At 42.9% G+C, this 22526-nt stretch overlaps 1 protein-coding gene across 2 annotated transcripts; it reads left to right on the top strand.

The window, feature by feature from the left end:
• Positions 1 to 1740: 1740 nt before the first annotated feature.
• On the top strand, positions 1741 to 22238 carry LOC115153983 (NEDD4 family-interacting protein 1-like). 2 transcript variants are annotated; one of them, XM_029699720.1, is made up of 7 exons: positions 1741 to 1944; positions 10507 to 10594; positions 10870 to 11000; positions 13258 to 13345; positions 13561 to 13685; positions 14326 to 14392; positions 20646 to 22238. In XM_029699720.1, exons 1-7 carry the CDS (start codon positions 1915 to 1917, stop codon positions 20747 to 20749), a joined length of 633 nt encoding a protein of 210 aa, XP_029555580.1. In that variant the 5' UTR covers positions 1741 to 1914; the 3' UTR covers positions 20750 to 22238. The 2 variants fall into 2 exon arrangements, with proteins under 2 accessions (XP_029555580.1, XP_029555579.1); XM_029699719.1 differs by lacking the exon at positions 1741 to 1944 and adding an exon at positions 10192 to 10303.
• Positions 22239 to 22526: the final 288 nt, after the last annotated feature.

The following is a 22526-nucleotide window of genomic DNA, read 5'->3' as shown; positions in this document are numbered from 1 at the left end:
AGGAGGTGAAACCACTCAGAGTCTGTTAATGGGATTGGAGAGGATAGGAGTGGTGGTAAGCTTTTACTGGGTTCCTGTCCATGTGGGTGTGGAGGGTAATGAGAAGGTCGATTTGGTGACTAATGCTGCGTTTAAACGAGGGACGCTAAAAACGTCATACCTGTCAGCATAGTGGGATGAGAAATTAAGAAAGAGAGTGACAGCAAAAGAAAGCCAGCACGACAGTATGTGTTGCTATGGTGATTTCAGTAAACAATCAGTGCAAATCAACATCCGAAAGAAAACAACTCGACAGCAGACCAGACGGCAAAAGTTGAAATATTTGAACTTCGGCGGCAAGTCCTGTCTAGGGGCGGCTGACAGCATTCACCGGCAGCTTCAACGGCATTTACCGTTGTGCTCTCATTGAAAACAATGACATCCGGTTTGCCGCTTATCATCTACCTCGTACCATGTAAAACGCAGCATAAGCACAGATACAACAATGAGACAGATATTTCACCGGATGTATAAATGTGAGCATCCGGTTGGCGTTTCCATTCACTACCAAACATGTGGGCCGGCAGTGGGAGAAGATGGAACGAGATGGATTTTGGCTGACACACAATTTGCGTTGTTTAGTAGGCGTTCCCCAACGGAAATGTGCAAATGAATGCTAGAATGCGCTAATAGGATCTCGCTAGCTCCTGCTTGGCTCTGCCAACCCCATTGCTTGTGTTGCCCACTATGGCTCATTTGTTCCCGTTTGAAACGACAGGTTGTGGTCTGTCTTGGTTTAGATATAAACATCTTTGGCATAAGTGTGCTGTGAGGAGAGAGGGAGTAGATTTTCAGGTCCCGCTGGGCCGCAGGGAAGTCAAGTCCTTGATCCAGGAAAAAGGGCTCAATCTTTGGCAAAGGGAGTGGGATGCTAGTAGTAAGGGGGGGCAATTTTATCGTGCGCACCGGTCAGTAAAGGAAGAGGTGGGGAGTATGGGATGTAGGAGAGAGGAAGTTGTGTGGAGTAGACTACAGTTTGGGCACAGGTTTGAATGCAACATTGTGGATGATAAGGAGACATGAAACAGGTCTGTGTGATGAGTGTTTAGTGGAGGAAACGGTGGAGCATATTGTAATGACCCGGCTGGGTCATAAAAGGAAAAGAGACGGACTCCAGGTGTGCAGGTTAGAACACAGGTTTATTCCTAAACTGGGCTATTGTTGTGGCCACAGCCCACGCCGCTAAATATCGAACGTACACAATTATACCATGTCGAGTTAAGGGTCACCCCCATAGGAACAGATCAAGGCCCCGAACAGAAAAAGAGAGAGAGATGAGACAGTAATCCCTATTTATGCATTTCCAAATCCCGCGGGATTACCCATCATACCCCCCCCACCCTTTCCCTCTGTCCTGACACATTCAACCCCTGCTAGTAGCCATGAGAACCATAACACACCCACAAACACAGAACACAATACCGGGTCGTTACAATATGTTGATATTTTGTGAACTGTATGAAGTAGTTAGGGAGAGATTATGTGAAAGGGTTCGAGATGCTGGACAGAGTTGTAGTTTGGCTGGTGTAATGGGGGAGGGAAGTGGTGTCTAGGGCTCTGTTTCACTTTCTTATAGGAACAGGATTAATGAAGATAATTTAAAGTAGGTATGCCGTGATTGGCCTCACACTCCGGTACAGTAGGTGGCGGTGTATGCACATAAAACTTGGATGCGATCTGCCAGCCAAATCCCAAAGAAGAAGAACAAGACGAAGAAGAAGAAACGAGGGGAGGGATCTGAGCAGAGACAGTGTCCCGAGGAAAGAGTTTATATTACGCTTATAGCTATAATTTCTGTATTGAATAACGTTACATTGGTGATAATCTAATTGATTTATTGTTTAAATACAAGGATTTGCCTCTGTTCATATCAGGATGTCTGAGCCAAGCGCTAGATATCAGCAGGTGAGTAAAACGTTTGTCGTGTCTTTGAGTTAACGTTGGCAAGCATTAGCTAACAAACGTTAGTTAGCGAGAGGTTTGCAAGAAACACTGGTGATGGGTTGGCTCTAGCTAGGCCTCGTTGTTTTGAATGGCACCATGATTGAAACGTAAGTTAACAAATTAATATTAACACGTCAAAATGCTTTATAGCTACATTAACATGTTAGTCATTGTTTTGTTGGTTAGCAATGCATTTTTGCTAACTTGGTCAACTTTCGTAATGGTAATGTTTTGATAGTGTAACATTAACTAATAATGATAGCTAACAAACTACACTACATTTTATTTGATATTTTTTTTACATTTACTCCCATTTCTCCCCAATTTTGTGATATCCAATTGGTAGTAGTTACAGTCTAGTCACATTGCTGCAGCTCCCGTACGGAGATCCATGCGTCCTCAGAAACATGACCCTGCCAAGCCGCACTGCTTCTTGACACACTGCTCGCTTAACCCGGAAGCCAGCCACACCTATGTGTCGGAGGAAACACCGTACAACTGTCGACCGAAGTCAGCATGCATGCGCCCAGCCCGCCACAAGGAGTGGCTAGAGCGTGATGGGACAAGGACATCCTGGCCGGGCCCAACCCAGACGACACTGGGCCGATTGTGCGCCGCTTCATGGGTCTCCCAGTCACGGCTGGCTTCGACACAGCCTGGGTTTGAACTCAGGTCTGTAGTGACGCCTTTAGCACTGCAAGGCAGTGCCTTAGGCCGCTGCGCACCTCAACATGACCAAAAGCATGTGGACAACTGCTCATCGAACATCTCATTCTAAAATCGTGGGCATTAATATGGAGTTGGTCCCCCCTTTGTTGCTATAACAGCTTCCACTCTTCTGGGAAGGCTTTCCACTAGATGTTGGAACATTGCTGCAGGCCTTGATGTTAGGTGATTAGGCCTGGTTCTCAGTCGGTGCTCCATTTCATCCCAAAGGTGTAAGATGGGGTTGAGGTCAGGGCTCTGTCAAGTTCTTCCACACTGATCTCGACAAACCATTTCTCTATGAACCTTGCTTTGTGCACGGGTGCATTGTCATGCTGAAACAGGAAAGTGCTGTCCCAGAACTTGCCATAAAGTTGGAAGCACAGAATTGTCTAGAATGTAATTGTATGCTGTAGCGTTAAGATTTCCTTTCACTGGAACTAAGGGGCCTAGCCCAAACCATGATAAACAGCCCCAGACCGTTATTCCCCCTCCACCAAACTGTACATTTGGCATTATGCATTAGGGCAGGTAGCGTTCTCCTGGCATACACCAAACTCAGATTTGTCTGTCTGACTGCCAGATGGTGAAGCGTGATTCATCACTCCAGAGAACACACCTTCTATACCCTTTTATGGAGAACAACATAGGACAATGGGATGAGTCTTGCAACGCTAACAGATCGGCAACGGCCCTTCTGAGTCGTGCCCAGATCATCGCCACTATTGTGGGATATATTCTCCAGTCTGAAGGAAGAGGGCCTCTGGAGAGAGGGCCTGCTGCCTGATTCTCCACCCCTGGCAGGTGTATTGCTCTGAAGAATGTGAGGTGTCTGTTTGCCCATAGCAGCAGTAGTTACCTGGTGCAGTTGATGTGTGCAAGGCTGTGGGACGTGAGTAATGGTTTGCTGGCTGATGCATTCTATGGTTTGAAATTAAGCTCCATTTGTGCTTCTCTGCGTTCCTGCAGTTCCTTCTAATTGAAGGCCACTATCGCTGCTGAATTGCTAAGCTTTTTGGCTGAAGCAGTGCTGTCATATGTCCTGCGTAGGATGCAATCAGATGCCCTGCATTGTTTGTTAGGCAGCTCTTTGTCTGAAAAGAGAGCGAGAGAAGCAGGCAGGACAAGTGAAGCAAATGATTTATCCACACGGGGGAAATGGCCAAAACCAAGTGCCTTGGAGCACGCCAAATCTTTGAACAACGGGATTATGTCTGTCTTTTAAAAAACTGAATTGATCAAACTTGGATGAGGATGCCATGGCAGTAAGTGCATGTTCCATGTTGAAGTTCCTGCTTGCCCTCTCAAATATTTCAGACAAATGTATTTTCTGGTCGACCGTCACTGCTAGGCCGGCAGGCTTAGACGATACTAGAGCTGTGGTACATGACAACATCATCAGATGTAGGGGTTTGGTACCGGCAGGGGAAGCCTGGCCAGGATGTGCTTAAGGGCAGACCTTAGACCGCTGCGCCACTCGGGAGCAGTGGTCTAAGGCACTGCATCTCGGTGCAAGAGGCGTCACCACAGTCCCTGGTTCGAATCCAGGCTGTATCACATTCGGCCATGATTGGGAGTCCCATAGGGCGGCGCACAATTGGCCCAGCTTCGTCCGGATTTGGTCGGGGTAGGCCGTCATTGTAAATAAGCAGTTGTTCTTAACTGACTACCCTAGTTAAATAAAGGTTGAATTTAATCTCATTGCGCATCTGTGTCAATTTGTGCCCTGGCAAGGATGAGCTATGGTGTTTATTGAGCGGTGGATCACGAGGGGAGTGAGACCCATCATTAGACCTGGAGTGTTAGATCTGTGTGGTAGACTCATTTGATGCAAAGTGCGCAAGTCGAGATTTCAATGATCTTGGTTTGAATTTCTGACTGAGTGCATGAGCTTCTACCCTGTCCGCTTGAGCATGTTCAGCTCCCAAACAAAGAAGTGTGTGTGCTCATCTGAGGCTGGGAGTTGTTTTTCACACTGTTGACATTAGAGGTCAACCGATTATGATTTTTCAACGCCGATACCAGTTATTGGAGGACCAAAAAAAGCCAATACCGAATAATCGGTCAGATTTTTTATTTAAAAAATATATATTTATTTTATTTGTAATAATGACAATTACAACAATGTTGAATTACTTTTTATTTTATTTTAACTTAATATAATACACCAGTAAAATCAATTTAGCCTCAAATAAATAATGAAACATGTTCAATTTGGTTTAAATAATGCAAAAACAAAGTGTTGGAGGAGAAAGTAAAAGTGCAATATGGGCCATGTAAAAAAGCTAATGTTAAGTTCTTTGCTCAGAACATGAGAACATATGAAAGCTGGTGGTTCCTTTTAACATGAGTCTTCAAGATTCCCAGGTAAGAAGTTTTAGGTTGTAGTTATTATAGGACTATTTCTCTCTATACGATTTGTATTTCATATACCTTTGACTATTGGATGTTCTTATAGGCACTATAGTATTGCCAGTGTAACAGTATAGCTTCCATCCCTCTCCTCGCCCCTACCTGGGCTCGAACCAGGAACACATCGACAACAGCCACCCTCGAAGCATTGTTACCCATCGCTCCACAAAAGCCGCGGCCCTTGTAGAGCAAGGGGAACAACTACTTCAAGGTCTCAGAGCGAGTGACTTTACCGACAAACGCTATTAGCGCGCACCCCGCTAACTAGCTAGCCATTTCACATCGGTTACACCAGCCTAATCTCGGGAGTTGATAGGCTTGAAGTCATAAACAGCTCAATGCTTGAAGCACAGCGAAGAGCTGCTGGCAAACGCAGGAAAGTGCTGTTTGAATGAATGCTTACGAGCCTGCTGCTGCCTGCCACCGCTCAGTCAGACTGCTCTATGAAATATCAAATCATAGACTTAATTATAACATAACACACAGAAATACGAGCCTTAGGTCATTAATATGGTCAAATCCGGAAACTATAATTTAGAAAACAAAACGTTTATTCTTTCAGTGAAATACGGAACCGTTCTGTATTTTATCTAACGGGTGGCAACCCTAAGTCTAAATATTGCTGTTACATTGCACAACCGTCAATGTTATGTCATAATTATGTACAATTCTGGCAAATTAATTACGTTCTTTGTTAGGAATAAATGGTCTTCACACAGTTCTCAACGAGCCAGGCGGCCCAAACTGCTGCATATACCCTGACTGCTTGCACAGAACGCAAGAAAAGTGACACAATTTCCCTAGTTAAAAGAAATTCATGTTAGCAGGCAATATTAACTAAATATGCAGGTTTAAAAATATATACTTGTGTATTGATTTTTTAAGAAAGGCATTGATGTTTATGGTTAGGTACACATTGGTGCAATGACAGTGCTTTTTTTGCGAATGCGTTTGTTAAATCATCACCCGTTTGGCGAAGTGGGCTGTGATTCAATGAAAAATTAACAGGCACCGCATCGATTATATGCAACGCAGGACACGCTAGATAAACTAGTAATATCCTCAACCATGTGTAGTTAACTAGTGAGTATGTTAAGATAAGTTTAATGCTCGCTAGCAACTTACCTTGGCTTCTTGATGCACTCGCGTAACAGGTAGTCAGCCTGCCACGCAGTCTCCTCGTGGAGTGCAATGTAATCGGCCACAATCGGTGTCCAAAAATGCCGATTACCGATTGTTATGAACTTGAAATCGGCCCTAATTAATCGGCCATTCCGATTAATCGGTCGACCTCTAGTTGACATGGGTGGAATGACAACATGTGTACAGCACTGAGTCAGTGTGGAAAGAACAGATTTCACGTAAGAGAAGTGTGTTCCAAGAAAAAGGTAACAAGAAGTAGCTTTTTGTCTCTGTGTGCTTCGATTGCCTCGGTATTGGCTTTGGATGCTTAGAAAGTAATATTTACCGTTGGCTTCGACCCATCGTGCTTCGGAGTCGAGACTCCCACCTAAATATGTATCAAGGACCCAACTCGAAATTCCCGCCTATATGACGCCATCAGACTGGCAGAGTTAAGAGTGGACTGTAAGTCTCAGCGTTGGTGGACTTGGTCAAGAGAGGACTGGTAGCCAACAGCACCGCTGAGCACTGTGGTCACAGCAGAACTCCAAGTGAGGGAATGGTAATGCTAGATCAACGGGCTAGTCTGCGGGGACTGGCCCGACATGGCGGGTCAACAACCGGGTACAACAAACCAACTAGTTACGGTAGCTATGTGTGGCTAATTTAGCTAGCTAGCTACGAGCTAACTTTTGAGGTAGCTTCGAGTGTATCCCGAAAACTAGCTAGCTAGAGAACACACAAAGATGGAAATGCCTGACAAAAAGCAATACAAGTTAGCTCGTATGGGCCAGCACAATAACGACAGAGGGGGATTAGATTAGATAAAAATCAACAATTCCTAGAACTGGGATGTGATGACTTGTGCTTGTGAACCCATTTAGTTCTGTATTGTACCTTGTGAGATACTGTGTATATGTGCTATGTTGGAGGATATGTCTGGATGTCATGCTCAATGTTTTTATGCTGTATTTTATAAATGCATAAATCAACTATTCACGGCCAGGGCTCAAAATTAAGGGCGTCCTAAAATGTTTAAACACCATTCTCAAACACGCACCTGATGCGAGCAGTTTTTATAATGCGACAGATGGATATACAGACTAATGGTAGAAACGTAGAGTATCTGAAGATGCAACAATAGAATTCTGACTTTGGACAGTAGAAGAACGCTTTCAGTGGCCTATCAGGAAGTCTTTGCTTTTTTTTTTCTTTGGTTGGATTTTGGATGTAGTCTATTAAAAGCAAGGTAAGATATGCCATGTAAAAGGTCCAGGTTTCAAACAGTGATATGGCTGGCTAGGCATCGCATATGTAACATAATATTAGAATATCATTCCAATGTTGAGCAAATAGGCCTATTAGAATGCACATTTGACTCTCCCAGCCCGTCTGCGGGCCGCCAGCCCGGAGCGGATATTTCGCGTGCAGGGAGTTGCTGTGCCATTTGCATTGTCTGTATGCTATGGCTAGCTACTATGGTATTCTAGAGAATATGGTTGTATCTCCAGAAACGAATGCAAACAGTAAAATGTTCAAAGTATTTCTGCCTCGCGCTGCAACACTGCCTGGCTGGGGACTGTATGTGCACACGTGAAGAGCTGAGTGACAGATATATTTTTAGAATTGCTGCGTACAGGCATACAGTCTACAGAAGTGAGACTTTGTGCTTGTGTTCCTTGGCTATTTATATTGTTTTGTTCACAAGCTAGGTTGTTTTTCAATGTTTAGTTTCAACTGCTAGGGAAGAGAAGCACCCCGGATACTAGTCACTCTCAATCACACAAACATGACTGGAGTCGCATTACTACGGTAACCAGGTGAACATTTGTCTCATCTGTGATATTTTGATTTAAAAGACTCATGTCACAAAATAAATTAAACAATATACTTCATGATGCTAAACGTTTTTCTTAACAAATTAAGGTTATGAAATATACACCAATTACTTTAAAAGCCCTGCAAATGACCTAGTCCTAGCCCCATGTTGGCATAACAAAATAAAATAAATTGTTTTTTCATTTTGGGAATGATCAAGTTCTGTTTGGGACAGTTGAAATTGCACTCTGGGATGGTGAGGAAAAAAGTTAGTCGCGCCATACCTCTTTGTACGGTGGGGTGGGGAGTAGGGGAGTATTTGATCCCTGCTGATTTTGTACGTTTGCCCACTTACAAAGAAATGATCAGTCTATAATTTTAATAGTAGGTTTATTTGAACAGTGAGAGACAGAATAACAACAACAAAATCCTGAAAAACGCATGTCAAAAATGTTATAAAATTATGTGCATTTTAATGAGGGAAATAAGTATTTGACCCCTCTGCAAAACATGACTTAGTACTTGGAGGCAAAACCCTTGTTGGCAATCACAGAGGTCAGACGGGTCTTGTAGTTGGCCACCAGGTTTGCACACATCTCAGGAGGGATTTTGTCCCACTCCTCTTTGCAGATCTTCTCCAAGTCATTAAGGTTTCGAGGCTGACGTTTGGCAACTCGAACCTTCAGCTCCCTCCACAGATTTTCTATGGGATTAAGGTCTGGAGAGTGGCTAGGCCACTCCAGGACCTTAATGTGCTTCTTCTTGAGGCACTCCTTTGTTGCCTTGGCTGTGTGTTTTGGGTCATTGTCATGCTGTAATACCATTTTCAATGCCCTGGCTGAGGGAAGGAGGTTTTCACCCAAGATTTGACGGTACATGGCCCCGTCCATCGTCCCTTTGATGCGGTGAAGTTGTCCTGTCCCCTTAGCAGAAAAACACCCACAAAGCATAATGTTTCCACCTCCATGTTTGACGGTGGAGATGGTGTTCTTGGGGTCATAGGCAGCATTCCTCCTCCTCCAAACACGGCGAGTTGAGTTGATGTCAAAGAGCTCTATTTTGGTCTCATCTGACCACAACACTTTCACCAGTTGTCCTGAGTCATTCAGATGTTCATTGGCAGAATTCAGACGGGCATGTATATGTATTCTTGAGCATATACAAAAACCAGTACAGCAGACAAAGTACAGAATTTCGGTCCTTCACGGCGTAGTGTGTTACCAATTGTTTTCTTGGTGACTATGGTCCCAGCTGCCTTGAGATCATTGACAAGATCCTTCCGTGTAGTTCTGGGCTGATTCCTCACCGTTCTCATGATCATTGCAACTCCACGAGGTGATCTTGCATGGAGCCCCAGGCCGAGGGATATTGACAGTTCTTTTGTGTTTCTTCCATTTGCGAATAATCACACCAAATGTGGTCACCTTCTCACCAAGCTGCTTGGCGATGGTCTTGTAGCCCATTCCAGCCTTGTCAGGGACAAGATTGTAGACCTACATCATTGGAGAGCTCTTTGGTCTTGGCCATGGTGGAGAGTTTGGAATCTGATTGATTGCTTCTGTGGACAGGTGTCTTTTTTACAGGTAACAAGCTACGGTTAGGAGCACTCTTTAAGAGTGTGCTGCTGATCTCAGCTCGTTACCTGTATAAAAGACACCTGGGAGCCAGAAATCTTTCTGATTGAGAGGGGGTCAAATACTTATTTCCCTCATTAAAATGCAAATCAATTTACATGCGTTTTTCTGGATATTTTTGTTGTTATTCTGTCTCTCACTGTTCAAATAAACCTACCATTAAAATTATAGATTGATCCTTTCTTTGTCAGTGGGCAAACGTACAAAACCAGCAGGGGATCAAATACTTTTTTCCCCCCACTGTAGTGATCGCCACCTGGGTACAGTAAGTGCGTGGCGTGACTAAACTTCTTTGATATTATGCTTTTTCAATCATACCGTGTGACGGGGAAGGAGTTCCCATAGATCGTTCAGCGACCTGTTATGAAAATGAAAGAAATAACAACCAAAATGGGGAACTGTCCGCTTGCCATTTTGTCAAATAAGTAGGTGGTCATGTGAGTTCCTGTCAAAGCGTGATGCTGGAACCTAGTGTGACCACTTCTTCTTTTTATTCTACGAGAGGGAACGAAACAGCAGCTGTCGACCGCGCAGCCTCGTCTCTTCTGATTACAGAACATCGGCCTTCATTTTCTGTTAATTTCCTGATGATTCTACGTGCTGAATCGCCACAGTTCGTCACCCAGCAGGTGATCTACTGAGAACGGCTGGCGTTCGTTATTTTGTTTTCTGTCCAGAAGTCTGCTATAATATGTGTTCGCCTGACCCTTTAGCTTAGAGCCTGAATACAACAAGAGCACTTTCTCCAGGCCTTGAACTGATCTCTTCACTAGGTCATGTTGATGTTCTGTCAGCTAGGCATAACCAGTTTATTGACTCTTCCCCTATTCAGCTGCCCAATGAAGAGGAGCCAGAGGAGGTTCTCCAGGTGGCAGCTGAAGCCCCACCCCCTTACAGCAGCATTGCAGCAGATAATGCAGGTAATAGTTCAATGCATACACAAATACACACATCACAGTGGAGTGTTATGGTTTGGCCTGGGGGTCAATGTCTTTACCGTTGCCCCGAGTCATTGGACAATTACAGTCTAGAACTAAACTAGGACAAGTCAAGTATCTTTTTTTATAACAGGCGATTTCCCTGCTAGCCTAGCATTAGGTTTACTTATGGTGTTACAGCAATTAGCCTACCAAAAGGGGATATATTGCACTCAAGTGTAACACAGCAGCTTATTTCACTTATTTACCTCCCTTAGCTTATTTTGACTACAAAGAGGACGGGGGGTTCCCCAAGCCACCGTCATACAACGTGGCCACAACTCTCCCTTCCTATGACGAGGCAGAGAGAACAAAGGCTGAAGTCCATGTTCCCTTGGTGGCTGAAAGGGTGAGTCTTCCAGCACTACAAACTCCACGCAACCATCCCTTGTAGTTTTGCTGGACTATTTTGTGTTCGTCCAGGTTCTGTGTTGTTCCTCAGTGTTGTGGGTGTGGCAGAAAGAAATTCAGTCCCTGTCTATTGACGGTCAGAATACTTCCTGAGTACATTTTCTACATTCTTTTTTTGATGGTGTGGCTGATCTCCCAAGTAACCAACCGTGCCTCAGTTTTGTGTACTATTTACATTGAGCTGGATGCGGGCTAGTTTCTGAAAATGACTCCATGAACCCCATTGCATATAATATCAAAGTGCGCTTGTTTAACCATGGGTGTGTGTAGTTATACAGTGCCTTCGGAAAGTATTCAGACCTTTTCCACATTTTGATACGTTACAGCCTTATTCTAAAATGGATTAAAAAAAATATATATATATATCCTCATCAATCTACACATAATACCCCATAATGACAATGCAACAACAGGTTTTTAGACATGTTTGCAAATGTATTAAAAATAAAAACACATCTTATTTACATAAGTATTCAGACCCTTGGCTATGAGACTCGAAATTGAGCTTTGGTGCATCCTGTTTCCATTGATCATCTTTGAGATGTTTCTACAACTTGGAGTCCACCTGTGGTAAATTTAAATTGATTGGACATGATTTGAAAAGGCACACACCTGTCTATATAAGGTCCCACAGTTGACAGTGCATGTCAGAGCAAAAACCAAGCCATGAAGAAGGAACTCTCTGTAGAGCTCCGGGACAGGATTGTGTCGAGGCACAGATCTGGGGAAGGGTACCAAAACATTCCAGCGGCATTGAAAGTCCCCAAGAACACAGTCGCCTCCATCATTCTTAAATGGAAGAAGTTTGGAACCACCAAGACTCCTCCTTGAGCTGGCCGCCCAGCCAAACTGAGCAATTGGGGGAGAAGGTCCATGGTCAGGGAGGTGACCAAGAACCCGATGGTCTCTCTGACAGAGCTCTAGAGTTCCTCTGTGGAGATGGGAGAACCTTCCATCAGGGCAACCATCTCCACAGCAATCTACCGATCAGGCCTTTATGGTAGAGGCCAGACAGAAGCCACTCCTCAGTAAAAGGCACATGAGAGCCTCCTTGGAGTTTGCCAAAAGCCACCTAAAGACTCTCAGACCATGAAACAAGATTCTCTGGTCTGATGAAACCAATATTGAACTCTTTGGCCTGAATGCCAAGCGTCTCGTGAAGGAAACCTGGCACCATCCGTACGGTGAAGCATGGTGGTGGCAGCATCATGCTGTTGGGATGTTTTTCAGGGACTGGGAGACTAGTCAGGGTTGAGGCAAAGATGAAAAGAGCAAAGTACAGAGAGCTCCTTGACGAAAACCTGCCCAGGACCTTAGACAAGGGCGACGGTTCGCCTTCCAACAGGACAACGTCCCTAAGCACACAGCCAAGACAACGCAGGAGTGGCTTCGAGACAAGTTTCTGAATGTTCTTGAGTGGCCCAGCCAGAGCCCGGACTTGAACCAGATCGAGCATCTCTGGAGAGACCTGAAAATAGCTGTGCAGCAACGCTCCCCATCCAACATGACAGAGCTTGAGAGGATCTGCAGAGAATAATGGGAGAAACTCCACAATTACAGATGTGCCAAGATTGTAGCGTCATACCCAAGAAGACTCAGTGCTGTAATTGCTGCCAAATGTGCTCAACAAAGTACTGCGTAAAGGGTCTGAATACTTATGTCAATGTGAGCTTTTTAAGGTTAGTATTTTTTTTATAAATTAGCAAAAGTCTCAGCCAGTTTTTGCTTTGTTATTATGGGGTAATGTGTGTAGATTTAATCCATTTTAGAATAAGGCTCTAATGTGAAAAAAGTCAAGGGGTCTGAATACTTTCCGAAGGCGCTGTATACTGTACTCGGTATAGGTCAAGTCTGTTTTGAAACGGTTTAATCCCGGGCTGTATCACAACCGGCCGTGATCAGGAGTCCCATAGGGTGGCGCACAGTTGGCCCAGCGTCGTTAGGGTTTGGCCGGGGTAGGCCGTCATTGTAAATAAGAATTTATTAATTGACTTGCCTAGTTTAAATTAAAATGACAAAATTAGAATTGGAACATCTCCAGCTGAATAACTTGTACATCCACTACTTTAGGGCAATGTAAAGAGAAGGACATCGTAGCATGAATGTTTGCTGTCTTGGTTGATATAGACTGCAGTGAGGTTTCCATCATCAAAAATAACTTGACGATCATCTCCACCATTTCTTTATCTCTGCAGGATGATGACTTTGCAGCCAGGGATGACTTTGAGGATGCGGACCAGCTGCAGATAGGCAACGATGGGATTTTCATGTTGACCTTTTTTAGTAAGTCACATCTTGATGTTGAATCTTCTCCTTGGTGAAGACTGGGGTTAGTATAATACACTCAGCAAAATGAAGAGGCATGTCGTGTATTTATTTGATGATAAAGGTATTTGATGTGATCTTAGAATAGTATTTGTGTTGAGAAACAGCCCATCCTAGTCAACCATATTAACAGGTCTGTTTTAAAGCTCCTCCTCTCTCTCTCTCCTCTTCAGTGGCATTCCTCTTCAACTGGATCGGCTTCTTCCTGTCCTTCTGTCTGACCACCTCAGCAGCTGGCCGCTATGGGGCCATCTCTGGCTTTGGCCTGTCTCTCATCAAGTGGATCCTCATCGTCCGGGTAACATATCACTAACATTTCAGTTTACCCATTCAACTATTGGGAGCATATTTACAGTAGCCTGACAACTCCCACTAAATGATTCCGCTGTTCTGTAGATTGCAGTTTCAGACTCAAGAATGTAGCAATCATTTGAAGTCGCTTGTGGTGACGAGGGGCACGATTTGGATCGTCTCTAACTAATCCGAGTATCAAAGCCAATGACACATTTTCAAACCTCCGCTTTACCCACGTGGCTATGGCCCAACCCATGGTGAAGGGTCAGGGAGGTACTCAGATCCAGACTCACTGCAGAGGAGAAACTAACGTCTGTGGGCGTGGCCAGGCAGTATTTAGTGTGTGCCTATTTATTTATTTATTTATTTATTTATTTATTTATTTTACACAAGATATCACTACCAACACCCTCTGAGCTTAAGTTTTAATGTCACATGCACAGGATACAGTGGGTATAAAACAGTGCAGTGAAATGCTAAACTTGTGAGCTCTTTCCCAACAATCAAAGTTGGCATCTTGGAGTAGTGATCTGATGGCAAAGTACTTCAGTTTGGTGTAGGTTTCCCTCTTCCAGAGCCCAAGATCACGTTCATGTTTACTCTGACTGGTCCACTTATCTGTTAATGTTTGTTTTTTCCCCCAGTTCTCCACCTACTTCCCTGGGTACTTTGATGGGCAGTACTGGCTGTGGTGGGTGTTCCTGGTAATGGGTAGGTACAACCACTCCTCTGTAGTTTTAATTTGTAGTACTAGACGGGTAAATGCATTGTAGCATTGGTGTAGAGGGGTCTTTTTATAAATTAGGGTACCAGTGACGATTTCCTACACTGGACAACTTGTTACAGCTGTTAAGTCATTGATAATAATCTGCCAGTTTTTCATTTACATTTAATATATAAATGGGGATCAGAGCTATTTTCAAAAAAAATTCACAAGTTGATTTTAAAACCTATGTTGTCGGATTTGTCCAAAATGGTTACATTAAACATATCATAAACCTTGCGTTTATGGCAATGTAAGTTATGTCATGAGATTAACTGTCGGACAGTTTTATTTAGTTATTTAATTTTTTGTGTAGAGATCTCAGAAATTCAGTGTAACTACGTAACATTTTGTGTCTCCTTATGTTACGGGGTTGAAACAGTTTTCATGGGCACATAATCATGTATGCATTGCAAAATCAAATGCTTCTAACTGAAAGTCGCCTGCCTTTGATGCTTAACCTAAATCGATACTGTCATTAACGTGGTTCTTCTATAATTATGCATAATACTTGTTGGATGCGCATTTGGTGTCCAGCTGATTAGTTACGTGGTGATACAGGAAGGAGTTTTCCTAATGACAGTCAAGTGATGAACGGCTGTTGTGGAAGCGCATGCGACGCAACAACAGCCCAAGTGCTGGAAAAAAGGTGCTTGTGAGGAATGTCCAGAATATTTTGGTGTTTCATTCGTTATGCCGGTGAAGACAGTTGTGCCTGGATCCACGTTGGATCTAATATCCCTAGAGAATTGATGTTGATCTGTTGTCTGCTTAATTTACAGCAGGGTCTCGTTAGATTAAACAGAAAAAGCAGCAAGTTAATGTTTTTATGCCTCGGATTGGGCGCTGAGTCTACTGTGCACAATTGTGTAGAATAGACTACTATGCAACACCCAAGCTATTCCTATTAATTATTCTGGATATAATGACTGGCTTATTCATGATATGATCTGGTAATGAAATGACAACATACATTTTGTTTTCCATGTTAGACCTGCAATTTTAAACCATACAGGGGGCTTGAAGTAGCCTACTTGAATTTGGAGCTCAGAAATTCAAGTACTGTAATAAGCCTACCTTTTTTTTTTTTAAATGACATTTCCTCAATTTGGTGCATAAAAAGTTATTGTACCCAGTTTCTAAGTTCTCCTGGTCCCTCATACTTATTTGTTTTTGTGGGAGATGTGTCCACTTTTGTTTGTTTCCCGTCGCTTCAGTTGGAGGGTGTTGCGCCACTCTTGCAGTAAAACCACGTGCGGTGATTATGAGGACGACATCTGTTGGCATCAACTTGGTTTTCCATACAAATCCTTTCATTAAAAAATAAACATGTTTTTTGGTCACTCTCTCATTGTAAAAACCGCATTAGTGACTTTCAGATGGTGAGATTAATGCTACGGCTATTCATGGCTTCATTATGTGTGCCTGCGTTGGCCACACAGGCTACTATATTAGGCCCTATATGTACAATTATCAATTGTACAATTGTGTAATGTTGAGGTCCTTAAATTACAATGAAGTGCTTGATCAAGTCTCTGAAAATCCTTGAATGACTTGCCAATGTCTGTATGAACCGTGCTTAAAGGATGTATAGTCCTAGACCTATGTTGGTGTATAGGTGGAGTTATGGGCCAATTTGCATATTCACTTTATTCGTTAGTGCACATGGAACTGCATGAAAGTCCATTTTATTTGTTTCAAACATATAGATTTTTTTCATCCTGTCACACATTGGCCCCATTTTTATTTATAGAAATACCCAGCAGTATCTATTAGGGTTGAATATTTTCCCGGTGTTTTACAAATGTTCCATCCCGAGAACAAATCACTTTTCTCCTGGGTAACCCAGTATTTCCCGCTAAAACCGGAAGTGTCATTCAAAAGCATTAATTAATCATTAAAGCATATAAATAGGTATATGCCTGGATTTGATTAATTCAAGCCTGAAGCTACCTGAGCCATACATGAAATACATTTTAATGAGCCCAAGCCCAAATGATTAGTGTTATCCAATACATAAATGATGTAGGCTACTGCGCTTCAGAAAAGCCCATAGATGTAGCTTATATGTCCTCTTGGGTAAATAAATGAAACTAGCTTCAGTAGGCCAATCTTTTTGAGTGTGAACTGTATTATATGGACTGGAATTAGGCACATCGTTCAAACCATGATAAAGCAGGGAGAGAACATGCGATTCTGGGTCCGCACATGTGGCCTACAAAGTTACAAGTATAGGCTAGCAAATTTAATTTTGAAATATAGTAGGGCCTATTTGTATAATTGGTAGGCTGACACATACACTAACATTCAAAAGTGGGGTCACTAAAATGTCCTTGTTTTTGAAAGAAAATCACTTTATTTTTTTTGTCCATTTAAAATAACTTTGATCAGAAATACGGTAGACATTGTTAATGTTCTGAATGACTATTGTAGCTGGAAACATAGGCGTACAGAGGCCCATTATCAGCAACCGTCACTCCTGTGTTCCAATGGCATGTTGTGTTAAACTTGGATTAGCTATCATTTTAAAAGGCTAATTGATCATTAGAAAACCCTTTTGCAATTATGTTAGCACAGATAAACTGTTGTCCTGATTTTAAAGAAGCAATAAAACTGGCCTTTAGACTAGTTGTATCTGGAGCATCAGCATTTGTGGGTTCGATTACAGGCTCAAAATGGCCAGAAACAAAGTACTTTCTCCTGAAACTTGTCAGTCTATTCTTGTTCTGAGAAATGAAGGCTATTCCATGCGAGAAATTGCCAAGAAACTGAAGATCTCATACAAATCTGTGTACTACTCCCTTCACAGAACAGCGCAAACTGGCTTTAACCAGAATAGAAAGTGGGAGGCCCCGGTGCACAACTGAGCAGGAGGACAAGTACATTAGTGTCTAGTTTGAGAAACAGACGCCTCACAATTCCTCAACTGGCCGCTTCATTAAATAGTACCAACAAAAAACCAGTCTCAACGTCAACAGTGAAGAGGCAACTCCGGGATGACAGCTTTGCACACTCTTGGCATTGTCTCACCTGGAATGCATTTCAATTAACAGGTGTGCCTTGTTTAAAATTTAATTTGTGGAATTTCTTTCCTTCTTAATGGATTTGAGCCAATCAGTTGTTGTGACAAGGTAGGGATGTAAATAAGAATTTGTTCTTAACTGACTTGCCTAGTTAAATACGTTTTTTTTACAAAGAATGAGAGTGGAGTGTTGCATCAGATGACCTGGCCTCCACAATCACCTACCTTCAACACAATTTAAATAGTTTGGGATGAGTTGGACAGCGGAGTGAAGGAAAAGCAGCCAACAAGTGCTCAGCATATGTGGAAACTCCAAGACTGTTGGAAAAGCATTCCAGGTGAAGCTGGTTGAGATAATGCCAAGAGTGTGCAATTCTCTCAAGGCAAGGAGTGGCTACTTTGAAGAATGTGTATATATTTATCATACACTGCTCAAAAAAATAAAGGGAACACTTAAACAACACAATGTAACTCCAAGTCAATCACACTTCTGTGAAATCAAACTGTCCACTTAGGAAGCAACACTGTGACAATACATTTCACATGCTGTTGTGCCAATGGTATAGACAACAGGTGGAAATTATAGGCAATTAGCAAGACACCCCCAATGAAGGAGTGGTTCTGCAGGTGGGGACCACAGACCACTTCTCAGTTCCTATGCGTCCTGGCTGATGTTTTTGTCACTTTTGAATGCTGGCGGTGCTTTCACTCTAGTGGTAGCATGAGATGGAGTCTACAACCCACACAAGTGGCTCAGGTAGTGCAGCTCATCCAGGATGGCACATCAATGTGAGCTGTGGCAAGAAGGTTTGCTGTGTCTGTCAGCGTACTGTCCAGAGCATGGAGGCGCTACCAGGAGACAGGCCAGTACATCAGGAGACGTGGAGGAGGCCGTAGGAGGGCAACAACCAAGCAGCAGGACCGCTACCTCCGCCTTTGTGCAAGGAGGAGCAGGAGAAGCACTGCCAGAGCCCTGCAAAATGACCTCCAGCAGGCCACAAATGTGCATGTGTCTGCTCAAACGGTCAGAAACAGACTCCATGAGGGTGGTATGAGGGCCTGACGTCCACAGGTGGGGGTTGTGCTTACAGCCCAACACCGTGCAGGACGTTTGGCATTTGCCAGAGAACACCAAGATTGGCAAATTTGTCACTGGCGCCCTGTGCTCTTCACAGATGAAAGCAGGTTCACACTGAGCACGTGACAGAGTCTGGAGACGCCGTGGAGAACGTTCTGCTGCCTGCAACATCCTCCAGCATGACCGGTTTGGCGGTGGGTCAGTCATGGTGTGGGGTGTCATTTCTTTGGGGGCCGCACAGGCCTCCATGTGCTCGCCAGAGGTAGCCTGACTGCCATTAGGAACCGAGATGAGATCCTCAGACCCCTTGTGAGACCATATGCTGGTGCGGTTGGCCCTGGGTTCCTCCTAATGCAAGACAATGCTAGACCTCATGTGGCTGGAGTGTGTCAGCAGTTCCTGCAAGAGAAAGGCATTGATACTATGGACTGGCCCGCCCGTTCCCCAGACCTGAATCCAATTGAGCACATCTGGGACATCATGTCTCGCTCCATCCACCAACGCCACGTTGCACCACAGACTGTCCAGGAGTTGGCGGATGCTTTAGTCCAGGTCTGGGAGGAGATCCCTCAGGAGACCATCCGCCACCTCATCAGGAGCATGCCCAGGCGTTGTAGGGAGGTCATACAGGCACGTGGAGGCCACACACACTACTGAGCCTCATTTTGACTTAAGGACATTGCATCAAAGTTGGATTAGCCTGTAGTGTGGTTTTCCACTTTAATTTTGAGTGGGACTCCAAATCCAGACCTCCATGGGTTGATAAATTGGATTTCCATTGATTTATTTTTGTGTGATTTTGTTGTCAGCACATTCAACTATGTAATGAAAAAAGTATTTAGTAAAATTATTTCTTTCATTCAGATCTAGGATGTTGTTTAAGTGTTCCCTTTATTTTTTTGAGCAGTATATTTCCCCTTATGTTATTAACCTAGTAGGCTCTCTCTTGTTTAATTTCTTCCTCGCTTTCAACAGTTAAATGAAATAAGTTTTGTCCTTATCTTCGTCATTCTAATGACATACTTGAATATTATAGGACTAGAATAAGATGCAGAAGGATTTCACTTCTCTTGATGAAGATAATTGAATAGTTATGGGTCTAAATAAATAACTTCTATAGCCTACTGCCATCGTGCATTTGCTCTTTCAAACTACCTGTGATTTCTATTGGCTGCTGTATTTAACATTCAGCATACGCGCTTGCTTACCTCTTTGAATAGTCTATTGGTATAAAAAAATGTCCAGCAAGCTATTCTAGTCTAACTTTTCCTGCATGGGACTCCAAGGCTAGTGGAGCACAGGTGCTTGCGTATTGCGCAAGAGACAGAGGCTATAAGTAAGAAGCTTATTATTCATAAGCCGTCATTAATTATAAAAATATAAGGCTAATACTGCATTAAATGTATTACCTGAAACAGGTAGACCAGGACATATAGGGCTATGTATCACTCTACAACTGGATTATCTATTTTGGATGCAATGAGAGAGCGGGAGAGATTTAAAGCAACAATATTTGAGTGACAGGCTGTTTTTAAAACTCTGCAGCTGCAATAAAAAAAGAGATATTTACATTAAAACAAATAAGGTGACCCCCGAAAGCCAGGTGGAGATGGGTAAATTAGACGCACATTCTGTCTTTTATATTATAGACTATGCTGCCGCAAATGTAGGCCTACCTGTCACAAGAAAAACAGTTACCATGATGAGATAAGATCTGCATGCATTTGTGAACTGCGCTCCAATCTAAGATGGGTCTGTGCCCATCCTCAGCGTTGATGATTCATCATGCAGAGGCTGTAGAGAAGACCGATTTAGACATCTCATATAATTTAACAGTTCCAGTTTACGCCATGCTGTTCATATAAATAATTTATTAGAATTTACCGGTTTCTTGCAGTTATTTTTCCCGGGAAAAGAGTGGTTTTGGGAGGTAAATCTCGGTAACCATGTTCCCGCCATTCAACTCTAGTATCTATTGAATGGACAGTGTGCATGAAGAGTTAACGCACACTAACAAGAATGCCTTGTTTGATGCCTGGAGTTGAGTTGCTGCCCCAAAAAACATCGTAGAAAAATGACTCCTGTATTCTCTGTCTTCTAGGATTCCTGCTCTTCCTCAGAGGATTCATCAACTACGCCAAGATACGCAAAATGGCTGACTCGTTTTCTACTCTTCCGCGAACCAGAGTCCTTTTCATCTACTAAAAGTGGAAATCCGACTTCTATAGAGAAGTTTGCTCTGGCTTCTAAACTCCATCACGGGAGGCTGAGAAATGTTTTGCTGCCGTTGAATCGGACGATACACTTTCGGTCTCTTGATGTAAACTGGTGGATGCTGACAATTCTGTAACTATTCAATCATTAGTGGTTCGTCAAGTGCTATTTGCAATCAAATCTGTGATGTATAAATAATGCCTTACATATTATTATCAGTTTGTAGCAATGGTATGTACTCTACCCCTTTTAGCCAATAGGGGGCAGTCTTGTCTTTTTCTGTCCTCTTTCAAAGTGTTTGATATGGAGACTGCTCAGCTGTATGCTGAACCTGTGACAGTACTATTGAGTTCGGTCTGTGGAGTTCTGTCTGTGGATCGGAGCATTGAGTCAAATTTATCAAAAGCAGTGCTTTTTTTTTCTTGATGTGTATATGATAATGAAATTAAAGTCTGTCTTAAGATGTTACCTTCAATGTGTAGAAAACTGAATGATTTTGTATTCAAGTGTCATTTTCACTCTGGAAATCCTAGTCAATACAGTCATGGAGGTAGGCATTGGAACCTTGTTGCTAGGGTTTGTCAGTGCATTTCAGACATTTAAGGAGTATCCGAGGAATTGATTTAACCTTTTTATTTAAGCAGGGACCCTTGAGACTAAGCTCTTCTTTTTATAAGGGAGGTCTGCATGACAACCAAAAATTGGTTGAACTGTTCAGGTTTATGTACCAATCCTATTTGACACTCATCAATCCTTGCATCGACGGTTTTGATTGGCACAGGTTTTTGTACACAACCCTTGTAAATCAGTATTCGGTTTGTTATTATCACCATAATTACCGATCTCTACAGTCTACTGCATTTTGTTTTTTAACAATTGTTCTGGGGTATCTAATGTATTTCTCTATTACTGCGGTTAAGAGGGAGGTGGGAAGTTGGGTTGAGATGGATGTTGGGGTAGTAGAGTACACGTCTGCAGTGAATAGTTCCCTCCATGTTTGGGGTTGGTCAGTGAATCTGGTGTAACACACATGAAGATATAGGTGCTGGGTGGTTCCTTAATGTATCGTATGATCAACTGAGTTACCTGCCGTTTTCACTCCCCTATCTGAAGACGGGGGAAGGAGAAGCTGATGTGTTTATGCCCTGATTTCTTCATTTGGCTGTACGTAGAGTGAAAGAGCCTTCACCTAAAAAAAATGTTGATGGTTTGAAGTTCACTTCTCCCCGATGTTGCAATGTTTACCTAAATTGCTTAAGTCTGAAGATTGGAATAGCTAATCTTCGAGAACAACTAGCCTACCATGGCTGAACTGTTGTACACATCTACAATTTGTTCACATTTTATAAACATTTGAGGGACTGAAATAATGCATCACCAAATTGAAATCCCACGCTTTAAGTAATGTGAGCCTGCATGTACACTTTTCAGAGCATTTGTGTGTTCTAGATTTCATTAAATAAATCACTATGTCAAAATATGTTGAGGAAAGTTTTATGACTGATGTTGTTTTACCTACCGTATTTGAATGCACTGGCTGTAAGTAACTGAATAAGAACACTTTCATTGATCTCTTCTCTTCTGCATTTTGGGTTAACATGGTGTACACCCCATAGCATCACGTCGGCGATAAAGTAGGCAGTGGTGAGGGGGTGGAGCTTCCTTGTTACTTGTCATCTAAAAGAGTATCTTCTGTCAACTTGTATCTTATACCTAGCCTGGGTAAAAAAAGTATATTTAGCTAACATTCCACACCTTGTACTCCATG

Source organism: Salmo trutta, chromosome 19, assembly GCF_901001165.1.
Source record: "Salmo trutta chromosome 19, fSalTru1.1, whole genome shotgun sequence".
NCBI lineage: Eukaryota > Metazoa > Chordata > Actinopteri > Salmoniformes > Salmonidae > Salmo > Salmo trutta.
Note: the sequence above shows the minus strand (reverse complement) of the source record. Positions and strands in the feature narration are given on the sequence as shown.

Bases quoted from the DNA above. Each gene is read 5' to 3' on its own strand.
- LOC115153983 (XM_029699719.1), top strand. From the start codon at position 10,262: ATGATTCTACGTGCTGAATCGCCACAGTTCGTCACCCAGCAG. The intron at 13,346-13,560 runs GTAAGTCACATC...TCTCCTCTTCAG, and splicing joins TTTCATGTTGACCTTTTTTA to TGGCATTCCTCTTCAACTGG. The intron at 14,393-20,645 runs GTAGGTACAACC...TCTGTCTTCTAG, and splicing joins GTGGGTGTTCCTGGTAATGG to GATTCCTGCTCTTCCTCAGA.